At 34.7% G+C, this 10645-nt stretch overlaps 1 protein-coding gene across 2 annotated transcripts in view; it reads left to right on the forward strand.

The window, feature by feature from the left end:
• The first annotated feature begins 5096 nt into the window (after nt 1-5096).
• The window catches only part of LOC122429657 (butyrophilin subfamily 1 member A1-like), a 10454-nt gene continuing 4905 nt past the window's right edge, over nt 5097-10645 (forward strand). For both annotated transcript variants that reach the window (XM_043450182.1, XM_043450183.1), the window contains exons 1-3: nt 5097-5117; nt 5643-5663; nt 5781-5801. In XM_043450182.1, coding sequence (XP_043306117.1) covers nt 5105-5117; nt 5643-5663; nt 5781-5801 — 55 coding nt within the window. In that variant the 5' untranslated portion in view covers nt 5097-5104. The remainder of the gene's footprint in view (nt 5118-5642; nt 5664-5780; nt 5802-10645) is intronic.

A 10645-nucleotide genomic window follows, 5' to 3' on the forward strand; every position in this document is an offset into this window, starting at 1 on the left:
TGTGAAATTATTTGTTCTAGTTCTCAAGAATACCATTGGTAGCTTGATAGGGATTGCATTGAATCTATAGATTGCTTTGGATAGTATACTCATTTTCACTGTATTGATTCTTCCAATCCATGAACACGGTATGTGTCTCCATCTATTTGTGTCCTCTTTGATTTCTTTCATCAGTGTTTTATAGTTCTCTATATATAGGTCTTTTGTTTCTTTATGTGGATTTATTCCCAAGTATTTTATTCTTTTCGTTGCAATGGTGAATGGAATTGCTTCCTTAATTTCTCTTTCTGTTTTCTCATTATTGGTGTATAGGAATACAAGGGATTTCTGTGTGTTAATTTTATATCCTGCAACTTTACTGTATTCATTGATTAGGTCTAGTAATTTTCTGGTGAAGTCTTTAGGGTTTATTACGTAGAGGATTATGTCATCTGCAAACAGTGAGAGTTTTACTTCTTTTCCAGTCTGGATTCCTTTTATTTCTTTTTCTGCTCTGATTGCTGTGGCCAAAACTTCCAAAATTATATTGAATAGTAGTGGTGAGAATGGGCACCCTTGTCTTTCTCTTGACTTTAGGGGAAATGCTTTCAATATTTCACCATTGAGGATAATTTTTGCTGAGGGTTTGTCATATATAGCTTTTACAATATTGAGGTATGTTCCTTCTATTCCTGCTTTCTGGAGGGATTTTATCATAAATGGATGTTGAATTTTGTCAAAGACCTTCTCTGCATCTATTGAGATAATCATATGGCTTTTATTTTTCAGTTTGTTAATCTGGTGTATCACACTGATTGATTTGCAAATATTGAAGAATCCTTGCATCCCTGGGATAAAGCTCACTTGGTCATGATGTATGATCTGTTTAATATGTTGTTGGATTCTGTTTGCTAGAATTTGGTTAAGGATTTTTGCATCTCTGTTCATCAGTGATATTGGCCTATAGTTTTCTTTTGGGGGGGCATCTTTTCAGGTTTTGGTATTAAGGTGATGGTGGACTCATAGAATGACTTTGGAAGTTTACCTTCCTCTGCAATTTTCTGGAAGAGTTTCAGTAGGATAGGTATTAATTCTTCTCGAAATTTTTAGTAGAATTCAGCTCTGAAGCCGTCTGGTTCTGGGCTTTTGTTTGTTGGAAGGTTTCTGATTACAGTTTCAATTTCCGTGCTTGTGATGGGTCTGTTGAGATTTTCTATTTCTTCTTGGTTCAATTTTGGAAAGTTGTACTTTTCGAAGAATTTGTTCATTTCTTCCAAGTTGTCCATTTTATTTGCATATAGTTGCTGATAATAGTATCTTCTGATCCTTTGCATTTCTCTGTTGTCTCTTGTGATCTCTCCATTTTCATTTCTAATTTTGTTAATTTGATTCTTCTCCCTTTGTTTCTTGATGAGTCTGGCTAATGGCTTGTCAATTTTATTTACCTTCTCAAAGAACCAGCTTTTGGTTTTGTTGATTTTTGCTATGCTCTCTTTTGCTTCTTTTGCATTTGTTTCTGCCCTAATTTTAAAGATTTCTTTCCTTCTACTAACCCCGGGGTTCTTAATTTCTTCCTTTTCCTGTTGCTTTGGGTGTAGAGTTAGGTTATTTATTTGACTTTTTTCTTGTTTCTTGAGGTAAGCCTTTATAGCTATGCACCTCCCCCTTAGCACTGCTTTTATAGTGTCCCATAGGTTTGGGGTTGTTGTATTTTCATTTTCATTCATTTCTATGCATATTTTGATTCCTTTTTTTATTTCTTCTATGATTTGTTGGTTATTCAGCAATGTGTTGTTCAGCCTCCATATGTTGGAATTTTTAATAGTTTTTCTTCTGTAATTGACATCTGATCTTACTGCATTGTGGTCAGAAAAGATACTTGGAATGATTTCAATTTTTTTGAATTTATTTAGGCTAGATTTATGACCCAGGGTGTGATCTATCCTGGAGACAGTTCCATGTGCACTTGAGAAAAAGGTGAAGTTGATTGTTTTGGGGTGAAATGTCCTATAGATATCAATTAGGTCTAACTGGTATACTGTATCATTTCAAGTTTGTGTTTCCTTGTTAATTGTCTGTTTAGTTGATCTATCCATAGGTGTGAGTTGAGTATTAAAAACTCCCACTACTATTGTGTTATTATTAATTTCCCCTTTCATACTTGTTAGCATTTGTCTTACATATTGTTGTGCTCCTATTTTGGGTGCATGTATATTTATGATTCTTATATCTTCTTCTTGGATTGATCTTTTGATCATGATGTAGTGTCCTTCTTTGTCTCTTTTCACAGCCTTTGTTTTAAAGTCTATTTTATCTGATATGAGTATTGCTACTCCTGCTTTCTTTTGGTCTCTATTTGGTCTCCATATATTTTTCCAGCCCTTCACTTTCAGTCTGTATGCATCCCTTGTTTTGAGGTGGGTCTCTTGTAGACAGCATATATACGGGTCTTGTTTTTGTATCCATTCAGCCAGTCTTTGTATTTTGGTTGGGACATTCAACCCATTTACATTTAAGGTAATTATTGATCAGTATGATCCTGTTGCCATTTTCTTTATTGTTTTGGGTTTGAGTTTATACACCCTTTCAGTGTTTCCTGTCTAGAGAAGATCCTTTACCATCTGTTGGATAGCTGGTTTCATGGTGCTGAATTCTCTCAGCTTTTGCTTGTCTGTAAAGCTTTTGATTTCTCCTCCATATTTGAATGTGATCCTTGCTGGGTACAGTAATCTATGCTGTAGGTTATTTTCCTTCATCACTTTAAGTATGTCCTGCCATTCCCTTCTGGCCTGAAGAGTTTCTGTTGAAACATCAGCTGTTATCCTTATGGGCATCCCCTTCTGTGTTATTTGTTGTTTCTCCCTTGCTGCTTTTAATGTTTGCTCTTTGTGTTTGATCTTTGTTAATTTGATTAATATGTATCTTGGGGTGTTTCGCCTTGGGTTTATCCTGTTTTGGGACTCTCTGGGTTTCTTGGACTTGGGTGATTATTTCCTTCCCCATTTTAGGGAAGCTTTCAACTATTATCTCCTCAAGTATTTTCTCATGGTCTCTTTTTGTTCTCTACTAGGACTCCTATGATTGTAATGGGGCATTTAACATTGTCCCAGAGGTCTCTGAGGTGGTCCTCATTTCTTTTAATTCTTTTTTCTTTTTCCCTCTCTGTTTCATTTATTTCTACCATTCTATCTTCTACCTCACTTATCCTATATTCTGCCTCCATTATTCTACTGTAGATTCCCTCCAGAATGTTTTTTATCTCATTTATTGCATTATTCATTATATATTGACTCTTTTTTATTTCATCTAGGTCTTTGTTAAACCTTTCCTGCATCTTCTCAATCCTTGTCTCAAGGCTATATATCTGTAACTCCAATTTCCTTTCAAGATTTTGGATCATTTTCATTATCATTATTTGGAATTCTTTATCAGGTAGAGTCCCTATCTCTTCCTCTTTTGTTTGGTTTGGTGAGCATGTATCCTGTTCCTTTACATGCTGGGTATTTCTCTGCCTTTTCATCTTGTTTATATTGCTGTGTTTTGGGTGGCCTTTCTGTATTCTGGCAGTTGGTGGTTCTTCTTTTTTGTGGAGGTTCCCTGCTGTGGGTGGGGTTGGACAGGTGACTTGTGAAGGTTTTCTGGTTAGGGAAGCTTGTGTCGGTGTTCTGGTGGGTGGACCTGGGTTTCTTCTCTCTGGAGTGCAATGAAGTGTCCAGTAATAAGTTTTGAGATGTCATGGAGTTCAGGTGAAGGGTAGAAGTATGTTTTTGGTTCCTTTGTTGGTTACGAAACCAAAATTTTTTACTGAAAAACAAATGCACAAGCTAAAAGTTTCAAGCTATGTTTTATCTGGGGACCCTACTCAGGACTACAACCTGGGAGACAGGATCTCAGAGAGTTCGGAGGAACTCTTCCAGAGAGGTAAGAAAGGATTCAAGGTATCTTGGAGTTTTTACTGGGGTGAACTGTAGTAGGAACACATCAAGATTACCTCTGAGAATAATTTAAAAAAAGAAACAAAACGGGCATCTCTAGTTCATGATGTTAATGCCTTTCTATGTCTGGTAAGATACAAGTGTCTGGGCTCACTGAAATTATTCCTTTGATATGCATCATAAATACTGGGCCAGTATACTGTTTTTCTCCATTCTGAATCTCCTCTCGGGTTCTGATGGCTTCATGGTGAGCAATATTCATTGCATACCAAAATATCAGGTAAGATTTTTTTCTCTGCAAGAACAAATCTTCCATTCTTCCCAAGATAAAAATATTGTGTCCTTGGTATTTTTCAGAACTTTTTGTTTCTTTGGTTTTTTTTCTAATTACATACATCTTATCTATTCACTGATCAGGGGAATTTTAATTTCACTTTCATAAATTATACTGTTTTTCTTTGAAATTTACATGAGTTTTTCCATTATATTTTTCAGAACAACTCAGGAAAGAAAATGGTAAGTTTTATCACTTTTTTTTAAAAGATTCATTTCCTAGATATATTTTCCTATTATTTTATTTTCTGTATTGGCTTTCCTTGAAATTTACAAGAGTTTTTCCATTATATGCTTCAGAACAACTCAGGAAGGTAATTGGTAAGTTTTATGACTTTTTTAATAAGATTTATTTCCTAGATGTATTTTTCCTTTTATTTTATTTTCTGTATTGGTTTTCCTTGAATTGACATGAGATTTTCCATGATATTTCTCAGAACAATTCACAAAAGAAAAAGGTAAGTCTTATGAATTTTTAAAAAAGATTTATTTCCTAGATATATTTTTGCTCTTATTTTATACTCTGTATTGGTTTTCTTTGAAATTTACATGAGTTTTTCCATTATAATTTCAGAACAATTCACAAAAGAATATGGTAAGTTTTATGATTTTTTTATAAAGATTTATTTCCTAGATATATGTTTGCTCTTATTTTATTCTCTATATTAGTTTTCCTTGAAATTGGCATGATTTTTCCATTATTTTTTCAGAACAACTCACGAGAGAAAATGGTAAGATTTATGATTTTTTAAAACAGATTTACTTCTTAGATTAATTTTTTCTGCTTATTTTATATCCCATTTTGGTTTTCCTTGAAATTGATGTGAGTTTTTCCATTATATTTTTCAGCACAACTCATGAGAGAAAATGGTAAGTTTTATGACTCTTTTTAAGAGATTTATTTCCTAGATGTATTTCTCCTCTTATTTTATTTTCAATATTGATTTTCCTTGAAATGGACATGCATTTTTCCATTATATTTTTCAGAACGATTCACAAAAGAAAATGGTCAATTTATGACTCTCTTTAAAAGATTTATTTACTAGTGATTTTTTCCCCATATTTTAAATTCTGTTTTGTTTTTCCTTGAAATTGACATGAGTTTTTCCATCATATTTTTCAGAACAACTCAAGAAAAAAAATGGAAAGTTTCATGGCATTTTTCAAAAGATTTATTTTCTAGATATATTTCTCCTCTTATTTTATTTTGTATATAAGTTTTCATTGAAATTGACATGATTTTTCCATTATTTTCTCAGAGCAACTCACAGGAGAAAATGTTAAGTTTTATGACTCTTTAAAAGAATTATTTCCTAGGTATATTTTTCCTCTTATTTTATTTTCTATATTGGTTTTCCTTGAAATTGACATGAGTGTTTCCATTATATTTTCCAGAACAATGCACCAAGGAAAATGGTACGTTTCATGACTTTTTTAAAAAATATTTCTTCCTAGATATATTTTGCCTCTTATTTTATATTCTGTATTGTTTTTCCTTGAAATTTACATGAGCTTTTCCATTATATGTTTCAGAACAACTCAGGAGGGAAATTGGTAAGTTTTATGACTTTTTAAAATAGATTTATTTCCTAGATATATTTTTCCTCTTGTGACATTCACCACTTACATACCGCCGCTTTCCTTTGCCTTCTTGTGAATTTCATATTACCTTCTCCAGTTTCTTTTTGTCTTCATGAACTCGTCCTATATTAAGTATCTTAATTCCCTACTCTAGCTTTTATTCTTTCCTTTTTATTTCATCTTCCTGGTGATTACCATAGAAGGAAAGTTATGACCATCCTGGATAGCATATTTAAAAGCATAGACATTACTTTGCCAACAAAAGTCCGCCTAGTCAAGGCTGTGGTATTTCCAGTGGTCATGTATGGATGTGAGTGTTGGACTGGGAAGAAAGCTAAGTGCCGAAGAATTGATGCTTTGAACTGTGGTGTTGGAGAAGACTCTTGAGAGTCCCTTGGACTGAAGGAGATCCAACCAGTCCATCCTATAGGAGATCAGTTCTGGGTATTCATTGGAAGGACTGATGTTGAAGCTGAAACTCCAATACTTTGGCCACCTCATGCGAAGAGTTGACTCACTGGAAAAGATCCTAATGCTGCGACAGATTGGCGGCAGGAGGAGAAGGGTATGACACAGGATGAGATGGCTGGATGGCATCACCGACTGGATGGACATGGGTTTGGGTTGACTCCCGGAGTTGGTGATGGACAGGGAGGCCTGGCATGCTGCGATTCATGGAGTCGCAAAGAGTTGGACATGACTGAGCGACTGAAATGAACTGAACTAAGGTTTTGTTCTTTCCTTTTTACCTTATGTTCCTGGAGATTACCATGACTTCATTATATGGTTGGTGGGGGGAAAAAAAAAAAAATTGGTATGATCAAAGGATTAGGCTAAAAAGAATGTGGTTATTTCCATTCAATAGAAAGCTTATTTTAACTTCAGTTTTTTCTCATGTGCTCTGAGATGGAGTCCCCATATTTTATATATATTACATTCTTTCAAATTAAGAATAGTGTTCAGACTCCAAAGCTGCTGAATAAATTCCTCCTTTGTTGATCTTTCAAACACTTTGCATATACTAATATCAGGTAATCTTGATACACTTTGCTTGACCATAATCTCCAGTAATCTAAAGTATATAAATATTTTTACATGAATTTGCATCATTTTTTCTATCCAAGCAAAATTACTACTGTTTATTCTTTTTTATTTTAACTATTTAATAGCTAGTTCAAAAATTTCTCTTCCTTCAGGGTCTTGAACATACATTTTTCAGTCACTCAAACAAACTTCATTGGTAATTTACATGTAAATTCTATGGCTATCTTCTAAAGTAATTCTACATTATTTTTAGTAACCCACTACAAGAATTATTAAATCTTCATGCCCTTTCATATCTGATTATACTCTTCAAATTATAGTGAAGTTTCTAGATGGAATGAACTTCACACATTTCTTTCTTTGCTTTTGAAATGGACATTACTTAGCAAGTTTCAGACACAAATATTGAGTGATGTATGGTGTTACTTGCATCTTCTTTATGATGTTAAGAACATCTGTTTATATATACATGCATGATTTTGTATTTTCTTTTTTTTTTTTAATTTTTTATTAGTTGGAGGCTAATTACTTCACAACATTTCAGTGGGTTTTGTCATACATTGATATGAATCAGCCATAGATTTACATGTATTCCCCATCCCGATCCCCCCTCCCACCTCCCTCTCCACCCGATTCCTCTGTGTCTTCCCAGTGCACCAGGACCGAGCACTTGTCTCATGCATCCCACCTGGGCTGGGGATCTGTTTCACCATAGATAGTATACATGCTGTTCTTTTGAAATATCCCACCCTCACATTCTCCCACAGAGTTCAAAAGTCTGTTCTGTATTTCTGTGTCTCTTTATCTGTTTTGCATATAGGGTTATCGTTACCATCTTTCTAAATTCCATATATATGCGTTAGTATGCTGTAATGTTCTTTATCTTTCTGGCTTACTTCACTCTGTATAATGGGCTCCAGTTTCATCCATCTCATTAGGACTGGTTCAAATGAATTCTTTTTAATGGCTGAGTAATATTCCATGGTGTATATGTACCACAGCTTCCTTATCCATTCATCTGCTGATGGGCATCTAGGTTGCTTCCATGTCCTGGCTATTATAAACAGTGCTGCGATGAACATTGGGGTGCACGTGTCTCTTTCAGATCTGGTTTCCTCAGTGTGTATGCCCAGAAGTGGGATTGCTGAGTCATATGGCAGTTCTATTTCCAAGTTTTTTTAAGAAATCTCCACACTGTTTTTCCATAGCGTCTGTACTAGCTTGCATTCGCCACCACAGTGTAAGAAGGGTTCCTTTCTCCATAACCCCTCTCCAGCATTTATTGCTTGTAGACTTTTGGATAGCAGCCATCCTGACTGGCGTGTAGTGGTACCTCATTGTGGTTTTGATTTGCATTTCTCTGATAATGAGTGATGTTGAGCATCTTTTCATGTGTTGTTAGCCATCTGTATGTCTTCTTTGGAGAAATGTCTGTTTAGTTCTTTGGCCCATTTTTTGATTGGGTCATTTATTTTTCTGGAATTGAGCTGCAGGAGTTGCTTGTATATTTTTGAAATTAATCCTTTGTCTGTTGCGTCGTTTGCTATTATTTTCTCCAAATCTGAGGGCTGTCTTTTCACCTTGCTTATCATTTCCTTTGTTGTGCAAACTTTAAGTTTCATTAGGTCCCATTTGTTTATTTTTTCTTTTTTTTCCAATATTCTGGGAGGTGGGTCATAGAGGATCCTGCTGTGATTTATGTCAGAGAGTGTTTTGCCTATGTTCTCCTCTAGGTGTTTTATAGTTTCTGGTCTTACATTTAGATCTTTAATCCATTTTGAGTTTATTTTTGTGTATGGTGTTAGAAAGTGTTCTAGTTTCATTCTTTTACAAGTGGTTGACCAGTTTTCCCAGCACCACTTGTTAAAGAGGTTGTCTTTTTTCCATTGTATATCCTTGCCTCCTTTGTCAAAGATAAGGTGTCCATAGGTTCGTGGATTTATCTCTGGGCTTTCTATTCTGTTCCATTGATCTATATTTCTGTCTTTGTGCCAGTACCATACTGTCTTGATGACTGTGGCTTTGTAGTAGAGTCTGAAGTCAGGCAGGTTGATTCCTCCAGTTCCATTCTTCTTTCTCAAGATTACTTTGGCTATTCGAGGTTTTTTGTATTTCCATACAAATTGTGAAATTATTTGTTCTAGTTCTGTGAAAAATACCGTTGGTAGCTTGATAGGGATTGCATTGAATCTATAGATTGCTTTGGGTAGAATAGCCATTTTGACAATATTGATTCTTCCAATCCATGAACACGGTATGTTTCTCCATCTGTTTGTGTCCTCTTTGATTTCTTTCATCAGTGTTTTATAGTTTTCTATGTATAGGTCTTTTGTTTCTTTAGGTAGATATACTCCTAAGTATTTTATTCTTTTTGTTGCAATGGTGAATGGTATTGTTTCCTTAATTTCTCTTTCTGTTTTCTCATTGTTAGTATATAGGAATGCAAGGGATTTCTGTGTGTTAATTTTATATCCTGCAACTTTACTATATTCATTGATTAGCTCTAGTAATTTTCTGGTAGAGTCTTTAGGGTTTTCTATGTAGAGGATCATGTCATCTGCAAACAGCGAGAGTTTCGCATCTTCTTTTCCTATCTGGATTCCTTTTACTTCTTTTTCTGCTCTGATTGCTGTGGCCAAAACCTCCAACACTATGTTGAATAGTAGTGGTGAGAGTGGGCACCCTTGTCTTGTTCCTGATTTCAGGGGAAATGCTTTCAATTTTTCACCATTGAGGGTGATACTTGCTGTGGGTTTGTCATATATAGCTTTTATTATGTTGAGGTATGTTCCCTCTATTCCTGATTTCTGGAGAGTTTTAATCATGAATGGGTGTTGAATTTTGTCAAAGGCTTTCTCTGCATCTATTGAGATAAGATATGTTTTTTATCTTCAAATTTGTTAAATGTTGTGTATTACATTGATTGATTGGCGGATATTAAAGAATCCTTGCATTCCTGGGATAAAGCCCACTTAAAGTGGCAGGATATAAAAATTAACACACAGAAATCCCTTGCATTCCTATATACTAACAATGAAAAAAACAGAAAGAGAAATTAAGGAAACAATACCATTCACCATTGCAACAAAAAGAATAAAATACTTAGGAGTATATCTACCTAAAGAAACAAAAAACCTATACATAGAAAACTATAAAACACTGATGAAAGAAATCAAAGAGGACACAAACAGATGGAGAAACATACCGTGTTCATTGATTGGAAGAATCAATATTGTCAAAATGGCTATTCTACCCAAAGCAATCTATAGATTCAATGCAATCCCTATCAAGCTACCAACGGTATTTTTCACAGAACTAGACCAAAAATCACAATTGGTATGAAATTACAAAAAACCTCGATATAGCCAAATATTGAAAAAAGAAGAATGGAACTGGAGGAATCAACCTGCCTGACTTCAGACTCTACTACAAAGGCACAGTCATCAAGACAGTATGGTACTGGCACAAAGACAGAAATATAGATCAATGGAACAGAATAGAAATCCCAGAGATAAATCCACGAACCTATGGACACCTTATCTTCGACAAAGGAGGCAAGGATATACAATGGAAAAAAAGACAACCTCTTTAACAAGTGGTGCTGGGAAAACTGGTCAACCACTTGTAAAAGAATGAAACTAGAACACTTTCTAACACCATACACAAAAATAAGCTCAAAATGGATTAAATATCTAAATGTAAGACCAGAAACTATAAAACTCCTAGAGGAGAACATAGGCAAAACACTCTCCGACATAAATCACAGAAGGATC

Source organism: Cervus canadensis, chromosome 28 (genome assembly GCF_019320065.1).
Source record: "Cervus canadensis isolate Bull #8, Minnesota chromosome 28, ASM1932006v1, whole genome shotgun sequence".
NCBI lineage: Eukaryota > Metazoa > Chordata > Mammalia > Artiodactyla > Cervidae > Cervus > Cervus canadensis.